The sequence below is a fragment of the Myxocyprinus asiaticus genome, chromosome 1 (genome assembly GCF_019703515.2).
Source record: "Myxocyprinus asiaticus isolate MX2 ecotype Aquarium Trade chromosome 1, UBuf_Myxa_2, whole genome shotgun sequence".
Lineage (NCBI taxonomy): Eukaryota > Metazoa > Chordata > Actinopteri > Cypriniformes > Catostomidae > Myxocyprinus > Myxocyprinus asiaticus.
In genome coordinates, this window is record NC_059344.1 from 48,067,293 (window position 1) to 48,095,059 (window position 27,767).

General features: G+C 39.6%; 2 protein-coding genes across 3 annotated transcripts in view; both read left to right on the plus strand.

The window, feature by feature from the left end:
* Positions 1 to 23,968, plus strand: part of LOC127440030 (N-acetyl-beta-glucosaminyl-glycoprotein 4-beta-N-acetylgalactosaminyltransferase 1-like) — a 132,569-nt gene extending 108,601 nt beyond the window's left edge. Inside the window, exons 10-20 of the mRNA XM_051696407.1 lie at positions 10,356 to 10,499; positions 12,189 to 12,298; positions 12,732 to 12,832; positions 12,930 to 13,003; positions 13,326 to 14,598; positions 17,682 to 18,031; positions 18,272 to 18,425; positions 18,666 to 18,738; positions 22,532 to 22,685; positions 22,923 to 23,049; positions 23,270 to 23,968. Coding sequence (XP_051552367.1) covers positions 10,356 to 10,499; positions 12,189 to 12,298; positions 12,732 to 12,832; positions 12,930 to 13,003; positions 13,326 to 14,598; positions 17,682 to 18,031; positions 18,272 to 18,425; positions 18,666 to 18,738; positions 22,532 to 22,685; positions 22,923 to 23,049; positions 23,270 to 23,384 — 2,675 coding nt within the window. The 3' untranslated portion in view covers positions 23,385 to 23,968. The remainder of the gene's footprint in view (positions 1 to 10,355; positions 10,500 to 12,188; positions 12,299 to 12,731; positions 12,833 to 12,929; positions 13,004 to 13,325; positions 14,599 to 17,681; positions 18,032 to 18,271; positions 18,426 to 18,665; positions 18,739 to 22,531; positions 22,686 to 22,922; positions 23,050 to 23,269) is intronic.
* A 222-nt stretch (positions 23,969 to 24,190) lies between these two features.
* The window catches only part of LOC127443357 (ankyrin repeat and BTB/POZ domain-containing protein 2-like), a 33,050-nt gene continuing 29,473 nt past the window's right edge, over positions 24,191 to 27,767 (plus strand). For both annotated transcript variants that reach the window (XM_051701874.1, XM_051701883.1), the window contains exon 1: positions 24,191 to 25,205. In XM_051701874.1, the coding sequence (XP_051557834.1) occupies positions 24,368 to 25,205 (838 nt within the window). In that variant the 5' untranslated portion in view covers positions 24,191 to 24,367. The remainder of the gene's footprint in view (positions 25,206 to 27,767) is intronic.

The window sequence follows — 27,767 nt, forward strand, 5'->3', positions numbered from 1 at the left end:
CCAAAAAATGAAGATTAGAAATAGGATGGAAGACGTTTAAATTGTCCAAATCAGTATTTTGCTTTTTTGGAACTGGAGTTCAAACAGCAACTTATAATGCTGCTGGCACAACACCAGTGCACAGGGAGTCATTTATTATGCAGAGAACAGCCAGACACAAGGAGTCAAAACAAGATTTAAATAATCTTTTTGGGACAGCATCAAGTATGCAAGTGGTGGCTTTCATACATGATACCTCTTTAATACGCGAATCAGGGTCAAGTTGAAAGAAATTAGAAAAAGGGGTATCAGGAAAAACTGGACAAACAGAGTGGTGAGGTAGAAAATATAGATGGAGTAAGAATAAGTTTACGGGCATTGTCGATTTTAGAACAAAAAAAAAGAAAGAAAATTATTGCATAACTGATGTGAGACAGGCATGGTGGTGCCACCGTTAACTTTGAGCAGTCTGTTTATAGTGTGAAAGAGCTGTCTGGGATTGCTTTGATTATTTTTAATAATTTGAGCCAAATAAGAACATCTAGCTGATTCGATTGCTGCTCTTTAATCACCTAAGTGGTCTTTCCAAGCTTGATAGTAAATGTTCAAGCTAGAAATACACCACTTACGCTCCATTTATGACAATCTGCCTTCTTTAAGCGCAGGCTGCCATTATACCAATGAGCAGAACGGGCACAGAAAATATTACTTGACTTTAAAGGAGCAAAGGAATCCAAGTTAGAGGCAAGAACATAATTTAACTGCGGAACTTTGTCCTCAAGGGGGCAGAAAATAAATCACTTAAAGAGGAAACAACAGAATTGGCAAAATCTGTCTGATCAGTTGATTTCCTTTTTCGGTGCGAGAAGAGGACATGCTTGAATGAGGCAATTCCAGATTTAAAAAGATAGCTAAATTGTCAGAGAGACCAATATCAACAGAAGAGAACTGAGACACAAACTAATAATTTGCAATCACCAGATCTAAAGTGTGACCCTATGTTGTGAGTAGAGCCATTAACAAATTGAGTAAAATTAAAACATTCCAGTAAAGACATAAAGTCCTTGGTTATCACAGATTTATTTTGGTCAATGTGTATGTTAAAGTCCCCCAAAATAAGGATTCTCTTGAATTTGAGACACAACATTGACAACAAATCTGCAAATTCAGACATAAAAGCTTCATTTGACTTTGGAGGTCTATAGACTGTAGCGATGATGGTTGCTTGCGGGGCAAAGATACTCAAAACGAGGAATTCAAATTACATAAACTGTGGTTCAGACACAGAGCTTATGTTATATTGCAGATTATATAACACAATGATACCCCCGCCTCTGCCAGAGAATCGCGGAAAATCAAACAGCCCATAACCCGTAGGAGTAATCTGGTTAAAAAGAAGTCCATCATTTTGTTTGTGCCATGTTTCTGTTATAATAAATCCAGTTTTTTTGTCTGTGATGATGTCCAATAAAAGCAGAGCCTTGTTATTCACGGAACGTGAATTAAATAACGCAACATTGACCAGGCTCTGAGACACAGAAGGAAAGGATTTAAGCTCTGAGCGGGGAAGCGATGATAAATTGTTGAGGTCAGCACCAGTATAAAACAGTCTTTTGGTCTTTCGCTGAGACATAGGGACAGAGATGGTAGAGGATGATGAAAGGACATAACTGCGTCCTGAGCTCCGTTGGATATACTGCTTTGGTCGCAACAGGCCAACGTTTCGACAGAGTTCATAAGTGTCTTTTGCCAAATAATGGTTCCTTTTTAAGTTCAATAGCTGGTGTGAGGTGTACCTTAAAGCCACGCTCGGTGAATCCACATCCACAGTGATCCCAAAGAAATGTCAGTTCTCAGCAATGCAACAGCAAGGAAAGCCCCACCAGGGAAAACACACATATTAGAGCAAGAGCCCAAAGTGTGTAAAATAATCCCGCCACATCACAACTGTAGAAAAATAAGATGTCTTCAAATCTAAAATCAGCAGGACTCCAAAACCTGCGCAACCATTTAAATAAAATAAATAAACCAACAAACAGCGTTTGAAGCGGCAGCCAAACGTGCCAGCGTGCCCTGTAAACCGGAACGGGTTAGTTCACCCAAAAATGAAAATTCCCTCATTACATACTTACCCTGATGCCATCCCAGATGTGTATGACTGTCTTTTTTCAGTAGAACACATATTAAGATTTGTAGAAAAATGTTGAAGCTCTGTAGGTCCTTAATGTAAGTAAAGGGATGCCATCAGGCTACTGGCTATTTGATGGTCCAAAAGACATATTTATGTAGCCAAGTGGAGAAATTTCATGTAATTTAACCCTTATCATAAATTGGACGTGGCCCCTTTAAGAACCAGAGTTTTGCAACACCTGCTTTATGCACTCTCTCCTGTTAGAGACATGAAAATAAACATTGTGCAACAGAGCTCCCAGTTTTGTTCATCGTTTGAGAGTTCTCTGGGTAAATATCAAATTTTACACAAAATGCTTCTAAATTGCATTAAATATGTGTTCAGAAGAGTTGTGTGTTAAAATTAAGTGTTTGTTATGGGTTATTTTTGAAGGATGCATATTGATTGCATGTGTGGAGTTTGACCATGTTTTTGCACATGCAGGACTGGGTATGCAAATTTAGTATTAATCATATATCATTTAATAATTTATAGCCCAGAATGTTTTCCATTTAAGTGAACGTGTAATAAGAATTTGATTGTTTTATATCTGTCCTTAAAACCTGGTAAGAAATACATAAAATGCTTTGAGTGATTTAAGCATGTGTTAAATGCATAAAATACTGTGACTGTGTAAGCATTTGTTAATTGCATAATATGCTTTGAGTGATTTAAGCAAGTACTTAAATGCATAAAATGATGTGAATGATATAATCATGTATTAAGTATGTGTTGAAGTATATGGGTAAGCTAATGCCCTGTTTATATTTTCTTTTGACATTAGCATCTTCCGTATTTTGTTGAACCATATTTCATTTTTGTATTTCATTTTTTGTATTTTCTTTATTACTTTTTTCCCCTTGTTTTATATATATACAGCCCCATCGACCGCTGTTTTTTGTTGTTATTGTTGTTGTTGTTTAACATACAGCCATCAGAATAAAACCCCAAAATATATTTTTGTATCCTGTGGTGATTATTTTCAACCCACCAGCTACATTTAGACAGCATAAAAGTAATCGGCATGACTCCAGTCGATCAGTTAATGTCTTCTGAAGCAAATAGATAGGTTGGTGTAAGAAACAAATCGATAATTAAAACTTAGCAAATCTGTTCCTGCCAGTAGTCGACGCATCAGTGATGTAAGCACTATGGCACTTTCATGAAAAGTCAGAAGCGCACGCTTTGTATAAAATAGAAGAAAAAACATCACACAAGAGTTTGTTAATTTCAAACAGCATCCCAGCGCTGGCCAGAAGCAATGATTTAAAGTTAAAAACATTTTAAGTGGGGCCTGGTTAGCTCAGCGAGTATTGACGCTGACTACCACCCCTGGAGTCACGAGTTCAAATCCAGGGGGTGCTGAGTGACTCCAGCCAGGTCTCCTAAGCCACCAAATTGGCCCAGTTGCTAGGAAGGGTAGAGTCACATGGGGTAACCTCCTCGTGGTCACGATTAGTGGTTCTCGCTCTCAATAGGGCGCGTGGTAAGTTGTGCGTGGATCGCGGAGGGTAGCATGAGCCTCCACATGCTGGAATCTCCACTGTGTCATTCACAACGAGTCACGTGATAAGCTGTGCGGATTGAAGTTCTCAGAAGCGGAGGCAACTGAGACTTGTCCTCCGCCACCTGGATTGAGATGAGTAACCACGCCACCACGAGGACCTACTAAGTAGTGGGAATTGGGCATTCCAAATTGGGGAGACATGTTTAAAAAAACATTTTAAGTATCGATTTGTTTCTTACACCAACCTATCGATTTGCTTCAGAGGATATTAATTGATCGACTGGAGTCATGTGGATTACTTTTATGCTGCCTAAATATACTTTTTGGACCGTCAAATAGCCAGCAGCCTGATGGCACCTATTTACTTATATTATAAGGACCTACAGAGCTTCAACGTTTTTCTAAAAGTCTTAATTTGTGTTCTGCTGAAGAAAGACAGTAATACACATCTGGGATGGCATCAGGGTAAGTGAATAATGAGAGAATATTTGGGTGAACTATTCCTTTTAAGTGTCCAATACTTTTGGGACCACACTGTACATTTCATGGAAGATTAAACTGGAACAGAACTCTCGAGTGTAACATTTGCAAAATCTGACTCTGCAGTTAATAATCACCTCTGAACATTGCAGTTAACATTCACAACTTCTGAACATTAAAGCTTCTGCTGTCTGTCAAAACAGTGATTATAATAGCAACTAGGTAATCGGCAGAAAACACTTGCCCAAAAGTCTCTGGTGTTTGCTGTGACAGTCAGCATGTACACTGAGCTCCTTTGCATATCATCTTATCAACCATTACACATGTTTTCACGTTCTTCTTCAAATTACTGCCATTCATCAAGGGAGCTGGCTTTAATTTACACATGCTTTTAACAGGAAGTAGAGAGACAAAGTGAGGGAGAGAGAGAATCCCCATGGCCCTTTGCTTCATTTACATAATTATTTGAGACGAAAGCAATTTTTCGATTTAATCCTCACTGTACTCAACAAGCTGAGGGAGAGGGGGACTTGCATTAGCTGCCACCTCCAACCCACGCAGTTCACAAGAGAGTGAAGAGCCACATTAAAATGAGTGGCCTAATCATTAATCACGCAGACCACTCCCTTAAGGAGGACCGCACAGTATATAGCGTGCACACACACTCTTGACATGTCTTGTGGGAGAGGCAGATGGTTTGAGACCTCCTCTAGATGGTTTGATGTTTGCTTGGCTGGCTTTCTGCACTAATGTCAATCGTATATGGCAGGCTGTCAGTTGTCACTATCTCTGGCACCTGTTACCCTTCCACTTATGTTTCATTTATGTCTATATATATATATATATATATATATATATATATATATATATATATATATATATATATATATATATATATATATTACACAGTATATACACACAATCATGATTCTGTATTTGTTTTATATTTTAATTTTGTATTGCATTGTAATAGCAGTTAAAATCAATGAATTCATAAATGGTACACAAATATATAAAGGGGCAATATTCTACACTTTTGTACCATTTGACACTTGGAATGAATCAGACTGTTTTTGCTACTGTACCTGTAATGACTGGTTAACCTCTTTGCATGTGGAATGAGTAGCAGTGCTTGCTTATGTGTTTGGGGGTTTGCTATTGGGTTCAATATAGTTGTAGCTGCCCAATCCTTCAATAACATCCTCTTTGCAAAACTAGCTTTATATTGTGACAAGTTCATAAAACTATCTGTGCTGAAATGTGCCCCACAAACTTTTAATCCTACATAGTATGCATTATGTTCTTACAGTGTTTTTTTCCTCATTTGATTATCTATTAAGTATTTGGGGACTATTACAAAAACTAGTTTTTCTTATTTATTTATAATTAATATTTCTTTATTTTCTATATATATGTATACACTTGGAATTCATACATACTAAGTGAATCATTATCATGCGTTCTTCAATGTTTGTCAATTATCGATGTCATTTTCATGTTTCATTTTATATTATAGTAAACATTTCCGAATAAATGCAATAATATAATGGAAACTGCATTCTACCATATCTATAAAAATTCCCAATGAGAAAATACATGAGTGCAATACAAATTTTCCATTGTAGTACAGCATTGTAAGACAGCAACATTCGTACACCGATCAGCCACAACATTAAAACCTCCTGCCAAATATTGTGTAGGTCCTCCTCGTGCCGCCAAAACAGTGCCAACCCGCATCTCAGAAAAGCATTCTGAGATGCTATTCTTCTCACCACAATTGTACAGAGCGGTTATCTGACTTACCGTAGACTTTGTCAGTTCAAACCAGTCAGGCTATTCTCTGTTGATCTCTCTCATCAACAAGGCATTTTCATCCACAGAACTGCCCCTCACTGGATGTTTTTTGTTTTTGGCTCCATTCGGTGTCAGTTCTAGAGACTGTTGTGTGTGAAAATCTCAGGAGATCAGCAGTTACAGAAATACTCAAACCAGCCCCTCTTTTGTAACGTTGGGAGAGACGCAGGTGCTAAATGGCATATCCCTTGCCTAATGTCCCCTGTTTCTAGATACCAGCTGGAATAATATTGTGTTTTTCTGCTGGTGTTTAGGAATAATAATGTCTATCCTACTATTTATTTATTTTTTTTTTATCATAGGTGACATTTGGGGGGTACCCCAGTGGCCAGGGCCGAAGTTGTTTTAACATTGATTGTATGATTAGAACAAATAAAGTCCATATCAATATGTTTGGGTATTATTGTGCATGGAATGGTGTAGTTATGACTAAAGTAATATCTGATTACTATCGTAAAACACTTCATGCTTGTATTCTATTTATGCATTTGTACTTCTACAGTACTTTAGTCTTGCACGCCACAGTCAACCTTTTTTACTTTGTGTCTTTACACAATGCATCAGAATCACCTTAATATGTATGTACTGCTGTCATGACAGTCAGTGCACATCTTGTTTTCTATGTGAGAAGAAACAGCAATCATGCACAAAACACATGGTTTCCTGCGATTGCGATTCACTTGTACAGTTATGCTGCCTATGTGCATTAAAAAGTCTGTAAATGCACTTTTTCAAGATATATGATGTATTTCAGATCCAGCATCTGGGCTAACCACACACCTCTATGCTATTTATTATTTCACTGTGATGTCCATTGAGGATCTCATTCTCAATCTCATTCTCAATCAGGAACCGGGTATCTCTATATAATATATTATATAATCATATAAGTAAATTACGAATGCTTTAGGAGACATAATCCAGTCTTGCTCAAGCTTGAAATTAATGTTTACCAGTGCAAATAACTGCAGTGAACTTTTCTTGTTACTCTTGTCATTGTCTGACTAATATATGTGCCTGTTTAATAATCAATTATGCCATAAGATCCAGTACTAATGCTTCAAAAACTTTGGTCAAAGCCTGGAGTCTTTCAGTCTTGTAATGGCAGAATTCTGCTCTATCTTTTAGTCTGCGCTGTCATCAATGAGGATGTTAACTCTATATGCTATCTTCTTTTATCCCTCTTATTGCTGTGTGCTTTTTTACAAAGTTAAACAGCATTGCTACCATCAGAGATAGACTTTGATGCTCCATAATTCATACCCACTAACACATTTGTGGTCAATCAATTATCATGTTTATGTGTTTTGTTCTTTTGGTCTTGTCTTTTATTTTAAAGTTTAGTTCCTGTTCCTGTTCAGGTCATGTGGTTTCATGTCGTGTGAATTCCTGTTTCCTCATGTGTTCATAGTCATGTGATATCCTGTTCCCCTCCATGGTCATGTGTCCTGTTTTCATCGGTTCATTGTCTTATTATTAGTTCAGTCTTGTGATTGATTGTCTTGTTTACTTGTTACCCATGTCAGTGTGTTTAAGCCCTCATGTTTGCAATTGTCTCTTGTCAGGTATTGTTAATGTAACATTGTTGGTGTAACGTCAAGTCAAGTTCATGTTTATGTTTTGTTCACGTTTGGATTTACTGTTTTTTTTATTTCACGTTTGTATTAAACTGCACTTGGGTTCTTCATATAATCGCGTCTTTGTCTGCCTGTCATTGTTACTTCCAGCCATCGTTACAGAATACCTGACCGCAAAATGAACCCAGCAGTTCAGCTTCTTCGTTTACGCCAGGGGAATCGTCCCCGGGAGGATTATGTCAAGGAGTTTTGTGGACTTAGCTACCATGTGAATTTTAATGAGGTGGCCCTAAAGGACATTTTTCGAAATGGTTTGAATGACTTTTTGAATTAAATTTTATGCCTGAAGGCACTGTTCCAGGGACTCTTATTGACTACACTGACTATGCTCTTATGCTGAATGTTCCTTCGTTCACTGTTGGAATTGCAGATGAAGAACAACACTCACCACACCTCAGCCCAAAGTCATAGCCGCCACATCAGAGTCCTACGTCATAGCTGCCACATCAGAGTCCCACGTCATAGCTGCCACATCAGAGTCCCACATCATAGCTGCCACATCAGAGTCCCACGTCATAGCTGCCACATCAGAGTCCCACGTCATAGCTGCCAAGCCAGGGTACCCCGTCATGGTCGACGAGCCAGCGTCCCACATTATGGCTGGCGAGCCAGGGTTCCCCATCATGGTCGCAGAGCTTGCACCACCTTCTGCCCCGGTCCTATGTCTGCTCCATGCCATGTCACAGCCACGCCTGTGTCTGCTCCATGCCATGTCACAGCCACGCCTGGGTCTGCTCCATGCCATGTCACAGCCACGCCTGGGTCTGCTCCATGCCATGTCACAGCCACGCCTGGGTCTGCTCCATGCCATGTCACAGCCACGCCTGGGTCTGCTCCATGCCATGTCACAGCCACGCCTGGGCCTGCTCCATGCCATGTCACAGCCACGCCTGAGCCTGCTCCATGCCATGTCACAGCCACGCCTGGGTCTGCTCCATGCCATGTCACAGCCACGCCTGAGCCTGCTCCATGCCATGTCACAGCCACGCTGGATCCTGCTCCATGCCATGTCACAGCCACGCCGGATCCTGCTCCATGCCATGTCACAGCCACGCCTGAGCCTGCTCCATGCCATGTCACAGCCACGCCTGAGCCTGCTCCATGCCATGTCACAGCCACGCCTGAGCCTGCTCCATGCCATGTCACAGCCACGCCTGAGCCTGCTCCATGCCATGTCACAGCCACGCCTGAGCCTGCTCCATGCCATGTCACAGCAATGCCTGAGCCTGCTCCATGCCATGTCACAGCAACGCCTGAGCCTGCTCACGCCTGCCACGGCAAAAAAGTCAGCATCCACGCCTACCATGGCCAAGTCAGGATCCTGCTGTACCATGTTACCACGTCATGCCATGTAGCCACATCAATCACTACGCCCCCCGCCCCCCCCCCCCCCCAGCTCCCTCACAGTGAACTTTGTGTTTATGTTTTGGGGCATCGGGAGCCGCCCCTAGTGGGGGGGATATGTCATGTTTATGTGTTTTGTTCTTGTTTTCATGTCTTTTTAATTTCTGTTCAGGTCATGTGGTTTCATGTCATGTGATTTCCTGTTTCCTCATGTGTTCCTGGTCATGTGATATCCTGTTCCCCTCTATGTTCATGTGTCTTGTTTTCATTGGTTCATTGTCTTATTATTAGTTCAGTCTTGTGATTGGTTGTCTTGTTTACTTGTTACCGATGTCTGTGTATTTAAGCCCTCATGTTTGCCATTGTCTCTTGTCAGGTATTGTTAATGTAACATTGTTGGTGTCAAGTCCATGTTTATGTTTTGTTCACATTTGGATTTACTGTTTTTTGGATTTCACATTTGTATTAAACTGCACTTGGGTTCTTCACATCTTGTCTTTGTCTGCCTGTCATTGTTACTGCCGGCCATCATTACATCAATAGGACTAATTAAAGTGTGTTTTCATTAGTGGCAAGCAGGACAGACATTGCTGTGAGCTATCATAACGTCAGGATATAGGCCGTAATGAATAGTATGTAGCTGTATGGGTAGTGGTGAAAAGCAACATGTTTATAGTGTTTGTTAGGCATCTTCAGGTAGCAAGTTAAGTGGATTGGTGCTGGCACAGAATTTTGTGTAAAGATGCAATGCCACATAAACGTTCCTGTAGCTCAACTCATACTTTAGAGCTCCTTTGCTCAACTGGTAGATGCAGTGCTCATGGGTTTAATGCCCAGGTAAGACATAAATTGAAAAACTGTATACCTTGCATGCACTATAATTGCACTGTAGCTTTGAATAAAATAAAATATAAATTTGTACCAAAATATGTTGGCTGTGACCCACCTCACCCCCTAGTATCAGAGGCAGTTCTGCAGCTTTGGTTTTGTGTAAATGAAATGCAGAACTTTACATTTTGCAGCAGGTGTCTGGTTTTCTGTCAACTGTGCCTAAAAATCAACAGTTAGTGAATGTAATTTAATGTTTCCAGTGATTGTGATTCCTGTGTAAATGCAATTACTGTATGTCCATTTGCTGCATTAAAAAAGCTGTGTAAATGCACCTATCGTGATATAAATGCAGCTTCAGATGGAGTTTCTTTGCAGTACATGTAAGTGCTGCTCTTTGCAGAGTAGATTGGCCATGAATGATGCTGCTCTTTTTTTGAATAATGCCAAACAACACTGTTTGTTGCATGCTTGTCAGTTAGGTGATTTACATTCAGATATTGTCTCTCACTGTCTTTATTCTCTCCCTCTCTCACTTTCCCTATGTCTCTGACAGATGAATCCAGTCTGAAGATGAACAGTGTCAGGCACATCCCACAGACACTGGCCAGTCACTCTCTCACTCTGCAGGTTAACAACAGGACAGAGAGATATACTGCAGACATGCTCAAAGCAGACCCACGAGACACCTTCTACAAGGGTTTGTGTTTCCCACCGTGTCTATGCTAGTCTATAATCATTTATGAAACACTGTCCAATTATATTGCAGGGTGTCATGTTTTTTATTTCAACATCTCATGTTATTGCTCTCAGTATAGAGAACACAACATTCCATGGCCATTTTTTCAGCCGCCTTGGTTTCAGAAGTATTTTTCACATATTTTATTTTATATAGGGATTTCATAAAATCCTTCATAAAAGGGTTCTAAGCTATCAACCTAACCAAGCAGCTCTGAGGTGAATCACAGCATTACGAATTTGATTTGTAACAAAAAAGAACATTGTACCTTTTGTGAATGTGACTGTGTACTTAACGGGCTCTATTTTCGTGAGTGCACAAAGTGCAGTGCTACGTGCAAAGACCGTGCACTACATCTTATCCAATTTTCGTGAGTGCGCTAATTCTAAGTGCAATTTTCATACCAGCATAAAGTGCAAGTGGGTGTGGGTGGGAGTGTTTGCCCTATCTGTGGGTGTATGTGTGCAAACAGTGGCACAAAGTGCAATTTAATATTTTCCTGAGAAATAGGTAATTGTGCTAAGACGTTTCAGAAGCAGGTCTGTTTTCAGCACAAGGTCTAAATTCAGTTGCTACATTTGTAGTTTGGAGATATGCAGGTAGTAATAAAGTTCATGTCCAAAAAATATCTTTAAAGGTTTTTAAGTTATCGTTAATAATCTGTTTCCCAGTGGGTCAAATGAATAGGATTTTTACATTTGGAACACAAATTTTGCACTCTATATTACAAATCAATTATTCCTCTGATAGAATTGAGACTCTAATAATTCCCCTTGTTTACTTAAATGTGAAGTGTGAAATTTCTGTTCCACTTGCGTCACCAGTCGGAATAAAAAAATAATGACTGTTTGGGTTTTCAAACCCAAACACTCTCCCTCTCTACCATTTGTTGGATAAAAGGATTGTCATGCCCCAAACACCATTGGTTGAACCACCAGTGGTCTACCCACAGATGGCTTATTTAAAGTTGTATTTGCATTTTAAATTAGGATAGAACATGGAAAAAATATTGTTCACTTTCCTCCCAATAACATTATTTTTTCCACAGCCGTCTTTGTGGAGGGAACTGACAATTTTTGACCATTACCGTTCAAATCAGCACTGAAATGAAATATACTGCAAGCACCTGCACATCCTTGTCTCTTATACCAGGTTGTTCACTTTATTCTGTCTGTATGTGTTAACATTTTGCTTTTTATTAACCACATTGTTTGTGTGCGTGCGTGCGTGCGTACATATGTATGTATAGCAGAGCACGAAACAAACAGCCATCTATCTGTCTATCTCTATCTGCTATGGATAGTGTGCATGCTCATTTTAAATTGCTTGTGTAGAAACTTTGCAATGCATTGTAAGGCCCAGATGGTGGTGTGGACTTAGGATGTCAGCTTGTTAGGAGCAGCACCATTGAACATGTGAATATCAGAACAGGCTAATAAGGTTGAATTGCAGCCTTTGGAAATCAGCAAACCTGATCAAGCAAGAATTTTGTTCCCTGACAGTGTTTATTGTTTATAATGTATTTGTAGGTTAGATTAAGGAAATGGTTAGTACTGAACAGTTGTTAGCTATTTGTAATGCACTATGTGTCTTCTAAAACAATTAAAATTGTGGGAATTGTAAAAAATGATGACATATTTGTTCTCCTAGTTCCCATGATAGACCAGTCCAGGCTGGAGAATGTTCTGCCATCTTGTGTTTACTCTCCTACATATGTGGTGAAGGACTTCCCAATTGCTCGTTATCAAGGCCTGCAGTTTGTAAGTAACAGTCTCACCATGTGCTCTTCACGTCATAGTTGTATTATTGTTATTTATTTATTTATTTTTGGCAATAAATTTAACTCAGATTATTTTATACTGATTTTAGCTGCTAGAATTTTTTCCAGTAATGACTTTATACTCTTCATTTTAAATAACGTAAGAAGCAGGAAGGTGAAGGAAAAAAAAAATGATTTGATCATGTAGTACTAGTGATACTTGGCCTGCTCACTTTTGAGTAAGATTTTGCTGAGCTAAGTGCAAACAGTGCCCTCTTTTGGACATTCCTATTCAGTACATTCCTGAGAACAAGGCTGGTGGTCTATCTATCTGTTACATTTAATGCTATCCAATAATAGTACATGATTTGCTATAACAAATGCACCTACTATACCTGTTTTCCCATATATTTTTTTTATATTTGGTCAACCAGGTCTACCTGTCCTATGTATACCCCAATGACTTTACCAGACTCACTCATATGGAGAAGAAGAACAAATGCTTTTACAGAGAGTCTCCTGTCTACTTAGAAAAGTAAGACTCCTAACTGATCATGAAAAGAAATTAGACATTCAGTACATAAATAAATGGCAAAAACGAGGCTCTGTCACTCTTTTAAATTGTCAAATAGATTTGGCTTCTACAAGTATATGAAGATGGATGAGGAGGAAGATGACCAGCCCATTTTCTTCCCCAAACCTGATGGTCTGTACTCAGCTGCAAACTTAGTAACAGATGAGAATTCAACAGTTGCTTTCACTCTTTAAAATTTCACCATGGTATTATCTTTATTGAAACAAGCAACATACTGTATGTGTTTCTGTGTGTGTATGTGAGACAGTAGTGTGTTTTTAACAGCTGTGTGTAGAAGGCCTGAAGATGATAATGATTAGCTGTGGATTTGTAACAACACTGTAGCAGTGTCATTGACTTTATAATCACTACATGTTGTTAAGCAATTCTCGTTTTGGATTGCATGAATTAGTTAAAGGGTTTCTGTTTTCACAAGACCTGTCTCTTCTGACAGATTTTCTGGAGGAGGAAGAGGGTGTCGACCCAGAGGAGACAATCAATTCCATCAACCGGCCAGGCAGGAAGACAGTGAATACCAGCCCAGCCTATCAAACATCAAGAATTACAGCTACCACTGCCTCCTCAAAGGCTGATAGATTAGACAGGGGTTCAAAGAATTATGTCTCTCAGCAAGAGAGGCAGCACTTTCTGTTAAATGGGCGAGAAGAGAGTAAAAGAAAAAGAGGGGAAAGATTTCATAAAAACCCTCTGATGCAAGTGGTGGATAATGAAATGATAGAAATAAGACATATGGGTAAAGAAAAGGGTAGTGCAGGTGCTCTAGAGTCTCAAAGTGGAGCTTTAAATGAACAGATGGAGCATGGGGATTCCCAAACACTTGAACTTGTTCAAAAGGCGCGTTCATTAACATGGCTACTCCCTGACCCAGGTTTGCCAAGAAAGAACAAACTGACAGAAACTGCTAGCCCACCGGTAAAGGGAAGATCCCTCCTTAAACGTCATCAAATGTTCCCTCTTTATGTTTTGGCTAATAGGATATTAAGTAATGCAGGCAAGCCTGTTGTTGTTGGGACCAGTGTGGAAAAAGAGACTAATACCAACAAAATTGACATCACTAGACCCCACCCACCAAGAAGCAGACCAAAAGGGGTTCCAAAACCTCCAGGTGAAGTGTTTTCTGGTGTCTTCATTTATCAGCCTAGAAAGACCAAACGGTCAGTAAAAACACAAACCACTGCTTCTCAACTTCTCAACTTGCCCAACTTCTCCCTGATGGACCATAATACTTCTACCCAACCAATCCTATTAAAACAGAGTCACCCTTCCTTGCCTACAGAGCCTGGACCTCATTATAAGGGCAAACCTTCCACCTCCATAACAGATCCAAACAGCTTGCCCCCATCAAGCCAAGAAAAGAGAGACCAGCTTGGGCTAAACTCGTCTGAGAACAGCCAGCCTCTGGAGGTGCAGACAACAAAGATCTCTGAGATGCCAGATGGTTCAGACATGGTTCAGCAGAGCAGGGGTCTTGAAGAAGGAGAGATGTCAGAGTCCAGTTACGGAGAGGCAGAACTGAGGCCAAGCTTGACAGAGGAGGCCATCAACTGGCAGCGAACATTCAGCGTGAACCCTGTGGACTTTGAACTGCTAAGGTCAGACTGGAACGACCTGAGATGTAATGTCTCGGGGAATCTGCAGCTTGTAGAGAACGAGGTTGTTGATGTGATCTCACAGTACATGGAGAGGCTGAACGAACAGAATGGAGGGTGAGTATGTGGAGGTGTTAAAGGGATAGTTCACCCAAAAATGTAAATTATCCTATCATTTACTCACCCTTATGCCATCCCAGGTGTGTATGACTTTCTTCTGCAGAACACAAATGATTACACTATGTAACACAATTTTTGTTCCCGGGTAGTAAGTGTTATTTCCCAATTGCTTATGCCTCAAAAGTATAGAAAATGGCTGTTATTCCCCACAAACTTTGCTTTTGTGACCAGGACAGTGATATTTTGAAATGTACCTATTTCCAATGAGAAAACGGGCGAATTTGTCTTTTCGTTCACATAAAGTCAGAAAAAAACAACATATGAATCCAACTTAACATGTATTTATACTAAAGTAATACAAAAATGACTACAAAAGATTTAGAAGTGAGTAATTTTTCGAGATTTACAATTATACTGTAAATCACTTTCACGAAGCAGCCCCTAAATGTACTCATCATACTTCAAGGCGTCCAACAAGGTCTTGATGCTGTTGTAATCCTCTTTGAGGTGCACCGAGTGAGCCAGGGGAAGAGACAGGTACTTGTTACCATTATGGAGCAGCACGGCTTTGAGGTTCCTGGATGAGCTGTCAATGCCTCGAACAGACTGGTCACATTGTGGCAGAAGCAGAGCCCATCTTGATGGGTGAAGAAGCTGGAAAATGGTTGGTGACGCTTCCTCTGATCTGCGACTTGCACACTTTCATCCAACAAGTTCCACTGCTTGAGCCTAGACGTCAAAAGCTCAGCATTGGACTTGGTGAGACCAAGATCTCTAATGTCTTTTTGGTTGGGGTAGTATGGGTTTCTCTCCTCAGCTCCACCACTGAAATTGTCATCTGGATCTACAACATCTTCCTCGCTCTCTGACTTGCTGCTCTCTTCTAAAGACGGCTGCTCTTTCTCCGGAGGAGTGGGTACGGGGAGCTCATGGCAGTGTGGCACTGGGGCGATGGATGAAGGAAGGTCTGGATATGTGATAGCAGGTGCATTCTTGCCAGTCCAACGTTTGGAAGGGTCCACCATGCAGAAGTAGCAGTTGCTTGAGTGGTCAGTGGGTTCCCGCAAACTTCTTGGGATAGCGAACTTCATGGCTCTCATTTCCCCTGTGTACCATCCTAGAAAAATACATTTATTTCACCCATGACGAATGTGAAAGAGATTCTTGCAACATTTTTCATATATGATTTTTTTTTCAATAACTTTGAAAATTGTAAAACATTTAAAAATGAAAAACGTTTACAATTTTACAAATTAAAAAATGTTATAACATAAAATTCAGTGCAACATTTGTCCATCTTACCTTCCAGAGTTTTTTTTGCAGTGCTCGCAGGTGAAATGAGGTGCCCAGGGTTTGTCTTGATCCCCGACAGGCATGCCGAAATGTGCCTTGTAGGCCTCACACATCTTAGCAGATGCTTCCTCTGAGTACTTTTTCGCTCTTGTCTTGATAAATTGGCCACAGACATAGCAAAATGCGTCTGCCGGATGCTTGCAGCCTCTTGATGCCATCTCAGAAAAATGCAGATATGTATTCACTTAGGCAGCTGGAACTAAACTGAACGGGTGGGCTTAAGGCACCGTATTTATACTACTATTTTTATTACTGGAAAGTTCTAGAAGTTACTCCAAGTTTACTCAGCACTGAATCTATCTGGAATGTTCTGGAAAATAGGTAAATTTCAAAATATCACTGTCCTGGTAACAAAAGCAAAGTTTGTGGGGAATAATAGCCATTTTCTATACTTTTGAGGCATAAGCAATTAAGAAATAACATATACTACCCAGGAATGAAAAAAAATGTGTAATCTAATATCTTACAATTATCTAAGCTTGTGGGTCCTTACAATGCAAGTGAATGTTGACCAGTACTCTGAAGGTCCAAATATCATATGAATACATCATAATTTTACAATCATAACATAGAATTTTCATTTTTGGGTGAACTATCCCTTTAAAATGTGTCCACGAAATTAATGGAATACTCCAAGTACAATGCAAGTTAAGCTCAATCGACAGCATTTGTGGCAGAATGTTGATTACCAGATAAAATAATTTCGACTTGTGACTCCTTTTCTTACAGTGAGGTTAGAGTGAGGCACATACATTGAAAGTAAATGGGGCCTATCTGTAAATGTTAAAATACTCACTGTTTCAAAACTATAGCTATAAGATGTGAACAATACGTATATTTTAAGATATTTTAGATAAAATCGCTTACCTTTTCTGTGTAAAGTGATATCCAGTTCTACAACTTTGTTGCTATGATGACGTAATTAACCCTGTAATCCTGTAAATGACGGGATAAATTATTATTATTATTTTTTTTGTTTTGTTTTGTTTTGTTTTTTTTTAAGAAAGGAGGAATGAGTCTACATTTTGTTTTTTGTTTTTGTTTTTTGTGATATGCTACATGTTGTTCCTGGCAGCATGTAGCACCTGCCCCTTGAAAAACTTTCTAAAGGATCCCGGTGTTAGAAAGTATTGCAAAGAGGCTTTTATTGAAGGACATGCAAGGCAGTTAAAAACTATATTGGACTCAACAATAAACACTCAGCTTGTGAGTAATTTCAGCAAAGCGTTACATCTCATTTTACATGCGAAGTGGGTTTTCACATAGACATTTTTTTAAAGGCTCAAGCAACAAGAACATTATCTGTATAATTCTGAGAGTCAGAGAGATAATGGTATAGAAAATTATCATAAATACTAAATCATGACTTGCTGCAAAAACTTCACTAAAAAACATGATAAGAAGAAAAAATTAACCCATTTAAATAAGTGTGTGGGTGTGTTTATGTGCGAGAATTGTCCCTGCTGAGTTTGCAGCTTAAGTGCTCAAGCTGTCTTTTACTATTACTGAGACTTTCCTGCTGTTAGGTAGGAGCGTTATATATACCCTACTCTCTCACAGGGGTACTACTATATATAAAACAAACAGCAAAGCTGTATCACTTCTGACTCAACTACATTAAACAAGATGTGTGGTGTTATATGCTTAGATTTAATTTGACATGTTCATCATTGTCTTTTTCTGCCTTTTTCTGTCTCTCTCTTTCCTCTTTTTCACCTCTCTTTCAGGATCTATGCTCTTATCCGTATTGTAAATGTAGAGAAGCGGAGAGATTCAGCCAGGGGCAACCGGTATTTGGTGGAGCTGCTGTTGATGGAGGGAGGGAAGAGAGTTGTGCGTCTATCCGAGTACATTTATCTCCTGTTACACCGTAGTCGACATGAGGACGGAATTGAGGGTAGAGAAGGAACCATAGCCTCGTCCCACCAAACACCCTCTAGAACCCCACCGCCCAGCAGCTCCAGTACCTCAAACCACACCACCTCACCCTGGAGCACCAGTTGGGCAAAGCCCTTGCTCTGCCAGCCAGCCATGTTACAGTGGAGGCATGACGTGATGGTACACTTTGTTGTGCCAGGTATATAAAGGAAATTAAAATTCCTGTTTGTACATACAGTATGATTTTTTTTATTTTTTTATTTTTTTTGGTTTTTTTTGTGCTGTGCTGTGCTGTGCTGATATTGGTTTTATATACTGTGTGTGTGTGTGTATGTGTGTATATATATATATATATATATATATATATCTTACTCAGTACCCTCACTGTAAGAAAGATGAAGTCATGTAGTCACTAATCTGAGTTGTCTTTCTGTGGTAGTAAAGAATCAGGCTCGCTGGGTGCAGCAGTTTATCTCTGATATGGAGCTTCTGCACCATGAAACCAAGGATGAGAATTTCAAGGTGATCATTGTGGACTTCCAGAGCGACGACATGGATGTGGAGAAGGCACTGAAGGAGAGCACTGTTCCCAGGTGAATACCTGAAGTGCCACATTGTCATTGTTTTAATTTAGAAGAGTTCCTGCATAGTTGTATCCATGTTTAGCTAAGCACCTGCAGAATAGAGCCCTTGCTTACATCTTCACTGGAGGATGGCTGCATGAGGAACTACAACTCATGCTGTGCCCTGTTGTTGGGCCCACATACTGATACTACCAGAGAAAAACAACTTTTTCTGTCTATTTTTTTCTCTCTTTGGGTCTGTGTGTGTAGGTATCAGTATTTGAAACATGAAGGGAACTTTGAGAGATCCTCCGGGTTACAGTTGGGTGTGGATTCTATAGAGGTGAGAGAATGAATGAGGAAGACCAAATGACCAAAAAACATTAGTAATTTATTTTTCAGTTTTAAGTTTTGTAGTATATATCAGTGTATATATTGGTGTTATGCCAGCTATACACTGTAGGATTTTTACATTCCTTTAAAATTGTTACTTGTCAGACTGTACGATATGAACGCATTGAGATCACCATGGCACACTGTGCAACATTGTCAGATTGTATGATACACGTCGTAGCCTACTGTGGTCCCAATCATCCCGATTAGTGAACGTGAGTGTTGCAGAATATATGCGAAATGGCGAGATTTGCCCGGAGGAAATTTTTTTTTTCTTTCAGTTGCTCCAATACCATTCCATCATGAACATAACATATAAAAAGAAAGATGGATTTTGTCAAATAGGCCTATAATAGGGGGGCCTGGGTAGCTCAGCGTGTATGGACGCTGACTACCACCCCTGGAGTCACAAGTTCAAATCCAGGGTGTGCTGAGTGACTCCAACCAGGTCTCCTAAGCAACCAAATTTGCCCGGTTGCTAGGGAGGGTAGAGTCACATGGGGTAACCTCCTCGTGGTTGCGATTAGTGGTTCTCGCTCTCAATGGGGCACGTGGTAAGTTGTGCGTGAATCGTGGAGAGTAACATGAGTCTCCACATGCTGTGAGTCTCCGCGGTGTCATGCACAATGAGCCACGTGATAAGATATGCGGACTGAGTGTCTCAGAAGCGGAGGCAACTGAGACTTGTCCTCTGCCACCCGGATTGAGGTGAGAATCACCTCGTGCCACCACGAGGACCTACTAAGTAGTGGGAATTGGTCATTCCAAATTGGGAGAAAAGGGGATAAAAAATAAAATTAAAAAATAGGCCTATAATAAGACATCCTGATAACAAATACAGAAAATTACAGATGTTGCGAATGAAGGCGAGTGCAGGAGGTAGCCTACAATAATAATTAACTACCACAAGCAGAAATGTATTGTGGAAATAAAAAGACTAGTTGCCTGAAAAATGACAAAGATCAGGTTGGTTATAGTACATCTTTCTCCTCTTTTAGATTAGTAACCTATAGGCCACGCAAAATTTCGAAAATTCATGTAGGCTAATAATATATTGCGCTTGTAATTTCTCTATGGATAATGCACAAACATGACATAGATTTCTAAAATTGTATCCAATTGTATGATATGGATTAAAACGTCCAATACATACTTACCAATATAAATTGTTAAAAAAAAAAAAAACAATTCAATGAAATTGGAGTGGTGGGAATCTTAACTAAAGAAGTTTACAAACGCTTTAGGTAAATTTATTAAAAGTAAAACAGTAATTAAAATAAAGTTGTTAAGAAAATGCATGATAAATGTAAAGATAAAACGTGTTAAGAAAATGCAATTATTTATTTAATTTCATTTTGTTAGCACTGTATTTATTTAATTCAGGTAATAATGCTTTCATATTGCTGAAGTGTTACACTTTTATCCAAGTATTTTTTGCTTATTTATTTAAACTTTTTATATAAAATGAAAAGAAGAAAAAACATTGAAAGAGCTTGAGTAGAGTGATAACTGGGCACAAATGTTGCTATGGTGCAAATGCAGAGCAGGTTTCTTTCCAAGGAGCATACTCTCACCGAGGTTTCTCTGAAAACAGTGAATTGGAGTGCGAAAGAGGAGCTGACGATCTCATCTGGCCATCGTAATAGCACTATACGAATGTGATGCTAAATTACTGATACTGCCAGAACTTTGTTGGAGGCTAAAGATCATCGCAAAGGCTATTAATTGGCCATTGGTGAGCAGGTCACATTAAACTTTGTAAGATTGCCAGTTTTGCCCTACGACGCCAGAAATCCTTCAGGATTCCCGAAATTTGTCTCAGACAGCAGCATCATGGCCAGAATCGTACATTGTGTACCCGGCTTTAGGATGACTTTAGAACTTTTGAAAGTAACATACAGAATTGCTTTAAAATGGTTGTAACTAGTAACGTTACTTTAAAAAAAATTCTATCAAACTTTTTTCATGCAGATTTAAAATGTGCGTTTAACCTGAATGGAAACCCTTAATATGCTCAAACTCTCAAAATTAGCTTAAAAAAATATGCACTAGGCAGAGGTGGATTTTTTTGAGTTTGAGTCAAAATTTGCATAATGGTGATGGAAACAGTTTAGTGGCAAAACAAAACAATGTCATGTTTTGACTAGGGCTGTCGATTTAACACATAATTTAGTAAAAAAAAGAAATACATAAATAATGCAATTAATCATTACCCAGGACTGTAATAAGGAATATTTCTACCATCGGAACAATTCTAGTTTGAAGAATCACCTTCTCAATGTCTCAGTCACCAGGGGGCAGTAAGCGTAAGTCCAGCTCTACATGTAACATGCAGCTGTACAAAAACACAAAAATACACAGACAGCTCAGCTCCTTGGTTCAAATACAGCTGGGCAGAGCGCAACTCTGAATGCAGGGGTCTCGAGATGTGTATTTCAAAGTTTCAAACTATGTTTAACTTGGCACAGCATCCTGAAAATTATGTTTATAATACAACACAACCAAAGTAAAATGTTCCAAAAGTGCCCGTCTGATGCATGTGTACATAGACGCTTTCTTAGAAAAGCACTTATGATAAGCCTACCTCAGAGAGATTGATGAATTCAATTGGAAAATGGATTGCTGTGGACAATGATAGGCTTGCCAAGTAATATTGAAATAAAAATATATTGCCTTGTAAAGCAAACTTTTCTATTGCCTTATCAATGATTTATTTGCCTGCCACAAAAATGTATATTTTAATTATCTGAATTATATTTATTATACATTTTTTTTATAATTATAATTTTATTATTAATTATTTAATCTTTATATTTTGAATTATTTTTATATGGAGGTCTTCCTCTGTAAAAATGTATATATATGATTAATTGCGATTTAATTATTCAGTATATGATGTAATTATTTCGATTAGAAATTTTAATCAGTTGACAGCCCTAGTTTTGACCCTTTGTGCTCGTGTTTCTGCTCCTCACAACAAAGCAATTCTTCAAACATAGCCCTAGACATTCAAAGTTTTTAACCCACAGCTGGTCATTAAAGTAGGCCCTCACGATTTGCAGGTACTGTATACGGAGGCTGGCAGCGAATGCATCCTTTTTAGCCCTCATTGTATGAGATATTACATTCATTCTGCTGTGTCATCTTGCAGCATTTAATACAGTGATGCACAATTGCTCCAATACCGCAAATACAACACTCCCCAAAGCAAAGAGGACATTGAAGCTTCTCCATCATGACAAGACAGCCTCCCTCAAGATTATGCACATAGTAGATGGAAACGTGCAATGATTAGTATTTTCCTTAGTTGAAGTTTTAGAAATGCTCTTAGAAAATGCAAAACATTTGGATGGAAACCCAGCTAATAATGTGTTCTTTTTCTCACTATTGGCTGTGGCTCTCTCTCTCTTCCATAACAGAAGCGCTAAGTCTTATAGGTAATTCTAAATTTGCTGTGTAGACCTGGTGTCACGTGCACTGCTTAGTCCTACGTGACGTTATAATGTGAGGGAGAGGTTTTCAGTCTTTTTTTTTTTTCAGTCGTATAAATTAGATTAATAGAAAAGTAATACGTGTTACAGAAAAGGTAACTCCAGTATTATGGTGTGAATTCAAAAAGTAACATGTTACTTTATTCATTTACTCCTCCAAAAAAAGTCATCAATCATTACGTGATTCATATGTACATACTTGTAACATGCTACCCCTAACACTAAAGATGATGTAATGTGTGTCATTTCCAGGACAATCACAGCATAGTGTTCCTATGTGACTTGCACATCCACTTCCCTTACAACATCCTGGAGGCCATTAGGAAGCACTGTGTGGAAGGCAGACTGGCATTTGCACCCATAGTCATGAGACTGGACTGTGGAAGTTCACCTCTGGAGCCTGATGGTAAAACATACACGCAGACACATTTAGAGACAGCTGCTAGACATAAACACAAACACATCTGTTCCCACACCAGTTGTGCAGAATGTAACTCTGACTCTATTTGTTGCAAATCCTCTTTGTATTAAAATGGGAGTCAGATTACTAGGGTTTAGACATAATGTCTACCAGTTTCAGCTTAGTATCCGTAACAATGTCATGTAAATCAGAGCGCTCATGATGTCTGATTTCCACTTGCAGGCTATTGGGAAGTGAACGGCTTTGGCTTGTTTGGGATTTATAAGTCTGATTTTGATCAAATTGGTGGTATGAACACAGAAGAGTTTAAAGACCGCTGGGGAGGAGAAGACTGGGAGCTCTTGGACAGGTATAAACTGCATTCATTCCATCGAAGCTGCCAGATTTGTTATTTGATACGTTCATTTTAAGCCTTTGTGTGATTAATATTTTTGCAAACCTTTTTGAACTTGAAAACTGCATTGTTGAGCTCTTCTTATTGAAGACTTTGCAGTAGAATTGAATAGAAATGGCACGAGCAAAGCCATCTCATCACTTTTCCTCTGTCTCAATCTTCACTGTTCTCTCAGGGTTCTGCAGAATGGACTAGAGGTAGAGAGACTGAGACTGAGGAACTTTTATCACTATTTCCATTCTAAGCGGGGCATGTGGAACACTCCTGTTAAAAGACCCCCTCAAGGATAATGGAACACTGAGGACCCTGCTGTTTCTATTGTCTGATTTTGCATTCGATGTGGCCATTTCTGCCCCAGATGACCCTTACAGGGGAATACATGGGCTTGCCAAAGTTGATTCCACTTTTACTTGATGGGTAAAATATGAACCTTTGAGGACAACAGGAGAATGCCAACAATGGACAGTTTAAGGCACTTGCACAAGAGACTTTTTTAATGCTGCTTTGCCAATCTTTGAAAAGGTTGTGAGCAGAGAGGGATGTCCAATATACTTCAGACTGTCTCCGTCATACTTACTAAGTAGTTTTTATTAGTGGACGTTTATTCCAAGTACTTATAACACAGGGTGTCAAAATGCAGACTACTAGACTTAAAACACATACAAGTTGTGATGGAAGTGATAATTTCTGTGAAATTGTTTGTAGAGGATTTAGGTATGTACTTTTTTTTTCCGGTCTTATTTTAAAGAATAAATGAAAAGTTACATTAAAAGGAATCTTGATCAGACATTATTTCGTCATAATTCTGCCAACCACATGAGGGCATGCATGTGCATGAGATGAAAGAAAATGTAACTTCTATTCCAACATGTCACTTATTTGCTCATACTTAATTTGATTAAAGTGCAGCTATAACTTACTGCCCTATCTAATCAGTGCTAATCAGTCACCCTGTTTATATTGTAGAACCGGGGGTGGGGGTGGGACGTTGCATGTGTCTGATTGGCTTAAAGAAAGCTGTCAGCTGATTGGAAGAAACTTTTCCGCTCTTAAAAGTTTCACTGTATAGTTGATGAGTCCATATGGCACTGGATTGCCCATCATTACGGATCCGCAAAAGCTGTACTTAACGATGGACGTGCGCTAACCTCAGACAAGGAGTTTGTTTTTGCGCAGCTTATTTACTTTTGTAGCGTTAACAAACCAGGGAGGGAGTCCACCTCCTAAGTATTATAACGTAAAATTAATTAATAATTAAAAGAGACACACAGAAATGGCAGCGTTGAGCAATCCTAACATGAAGACTTTAGAGGATTTGACTCTGGACTCTGGATACGGAGCCGGGGACTCTTACAGGTCCCTCAGCCTGTGCTCCTCCAAGTCCAACTCGCAGGCGCGCATCAGCTCTCCACCGCGGGGCAACTGGTGGAGCTACGCGGGCTCTATGAACAGCAGAAACAACAGCTGGGACACAGTGAACACAGTGCTTCAAGACCCTGAGGACATCTTCTCCAAGTGTCCGAGGTTACCAGAATTAGAGGAGTTCCCTTGGACAGATGAGGAGATCGATGTGGTCCTGCGTAAAGTTGCTGGATCTTTTACTCCAGACAGTGTCAGGCGTTTGTCAGTGCTGATGCGCAGAGCTTTATTGAGGATCTCCAGAGAGGCGCAACGGTTGAGTGTCCTGCACTGCAGGTGCACACGTTTCGAGGTGCAGAGCGCGATGAGATTGGTCATGAGCTGGGCACTGGCGGAAAGTTGCGTGTCGGCCACGATTAAAGCCATCTCGCTGTACAGCATGAGCGCTGGAGAGGTCCTGCGGAAGAGCAAGTCCTCCCGCTGCAGACTGAGCCTGTCTGTGGGGCGCTTTTTCCGCTGGATTGTGGACACTCGGATCTCGGTGCGCATCCATGAGTACGCAGCGATCTGTTTGACCGCCTGCATTGAAAATCTAGTGGAGGAAATCGGGCTCCGTGTGCTGGCGGCGCAGAGCGGGACCCCCACATCTCCATTGGGAGCTGATGCGTTGGGGGCTGTCGTTAACAACGATGCGGAAATATTTGGTCTTGTGCAGAACTATGAACATCTCATCTGCGGGAAAAACGCCAATGGTAAGGTGTGCGTTTACAGTCATTTTACCAAAGACCCCAACGCGTCTCATCCAATCAGAATTCAGTGTTGTAACTATCCGTTTTACAACACAGTTTGTAATTACAAGCAGTTCCTCAAAACAATTACATTAGCATTACTCCGTACTTACGTAGTTACAGTGTAACATGAACTATGTAATGTTAAATGTGACCAAAGTGGTAATGAATGATTATGTCGTTTGCAAAAACAAAGTTGCTTTCTTTGATTAGATATTCTGTTTATCAAAGGCACCATGATGTTGGTATCAGTGAAAATACTAATTATACTCACCACTTTCATCTTGTCTCCAAGAGGGCATGTGGAGCTCTGTGTAATTATGCGTAAACAAATGTCTCACTACAAGCCCCAGTGATGCATTGCCTTTGGTGTTTTATATAGTAGGCTACAATAAGCAGGATGGGTGAATACCAGAAATGTATATTTGTCAGCTTTTGGCACAAGTGGTAGCCTTGTGAAACATTAAAAATTTGTGTCAGACTGCTGTAAGCAATACTGAAAAACTGCAATGCTGATAATTTCACATTTCTGCATGGTAATTTCTATTAGATAAAAAAAATGTGGTACCTCTACCTGTCTCTTACTTCCACAGGTTTTCTCTTTATCAGAACTGGCTCATTATATGGTAGCTTGTACATTATAAATAAGGCTGTGGCTTTCCAACCCACTGAACTCACACATTTTCAGAAATGGACAAAAAGCCCATTGTTTTGCTTTAAGCCTTACACAAGCTGTGCTTGGCTAGGGAAAATAAGCAAAAAACAAGTGAGAGAGGCCAGTGCTGAGAAGAATGGAAAGACACCATCACACTCTCGCCCTCTGGTCTAAATCTGCCTGTTGATCGTCACTGTGACAGGGCAGCCTGTGCAAAGCTGTTCTGCTTTGCATGGTGCAGGAACCGTTTTTTTCCTAGAAAAGAAAATCATGCATGTTTTCATATCCATGCTTTTCAAGATGGAATGTATAGGAATCAGATGATATATTCAGTGGGAATGGTATAGGAACGATTGGGCTGCCATGAATCCAGTAACTGCACATAAACCTACACCACCCAAAAAAGAAAATTCTGTCATCATTTACGGATCCTTATGTTGTTCGTTTGACTTTCTATCTTCCGTGGAACACAAATGATGTTAGGCGAAATGTTAGCCTCAGTCACCATTCACTTTCATTGCATCATTTTTTAGAAAATTAAATGGTGACTGAGGCTGTTTATCTCTAACATCCTGCCTAACATCTCATTTTGTGTTCCATGGAAGAAAGAAAGTGTTTGGAACTACATGAGTGTGAAAATGTTTTGACAGAATTGTAATTTTTCGATTAGCTATCCCTTTAACTTTGAAGATCAGAATGAGGTAGCAACTGTATTACTTTGCACCCTGAATGCAGTTCAGAGACCTCTTCTGGTGTGACAGGCTCAGAAATGTATTAATCCAGTTCACATGTACATACGCTGAGTGATTAATGTGACAGTGCACTCGTGCTCAAGCACCTGTGGCTGGTAAAGCCCTTTTGCACACTTAAACCAAGATATGGCTAACCTGTCTGATGCTGAAGCTTAGGAAGCAGTCACGTATCATTCTATGAGCTCTTTAATGAAACTTATTTCACATATCCATCTCTTGTAGCAAAATTTATCTTTTACAAAATCATGTGCATACAAAGTTATTGGTGTGAGTGAGATTAACAGAGTATGAATTTTATTAATTCTCTGTAAATCTGACATATGGTGTTTAAGAATCAGAAATGTTTCTTTTTACTAAATGGAGATTTTACTATTATTGTTAATTAGAGTGAAAGGAGACTGAAAATTGGCATATAGGCTTCAGTCAAATGCTCTTTTCTCGCCTGCTGAGCAGAGCCACATCTGGAACTGTTTAGTGCCCCTGTGGCCTCCTCAGCTTTATTGACAGAAAAGAGCCTATTTTCTATTGTGAAAGCAATTGCGGTCTTATTCATTTGTCTATGCGGTGGTCCACATAAACTGCCTAGTGCAGATGGCATCAGATGTATTCTAGGTTGCCAGGTCGAAATTAGAATCACCATCATGCCACAAATGCTGTCGATTGAGCTCAACTTGTATTGAACCCGGAATATTCATTCAATACACAAAATATAATTAACACTTTAGTAATGAACTATGTTTTGCAGTGTGTGATTGTTTTTAAATATATCATTAGGTCAGCATTGCCATATGATTTGGTGAGATTTTATGCATAACAACAGTGTTGTGGCAGGCCATGGGGAAAATCCCAGCTGAAAATATATTCAACCTACCAGTGCTGAAATTATTTAAAATGATTTTTAAAAACAAGCATCTTTTCAGAATGAAGAGAGAGAAAGAGAGAGAACAGCTGTGAGAACCTTGGAGAATATTTTTAAGAACGGTTTGCACAAATATTCTTTTAAAATTTGATTAAAGCAAAAATTGGGCCACTATACGAATAAAGAGTAGCCTACAGTATATGAGCCAATGAGCATGTTAATACCTACACTAACCAAGTGGATTTAATTCTTGCTTCCAT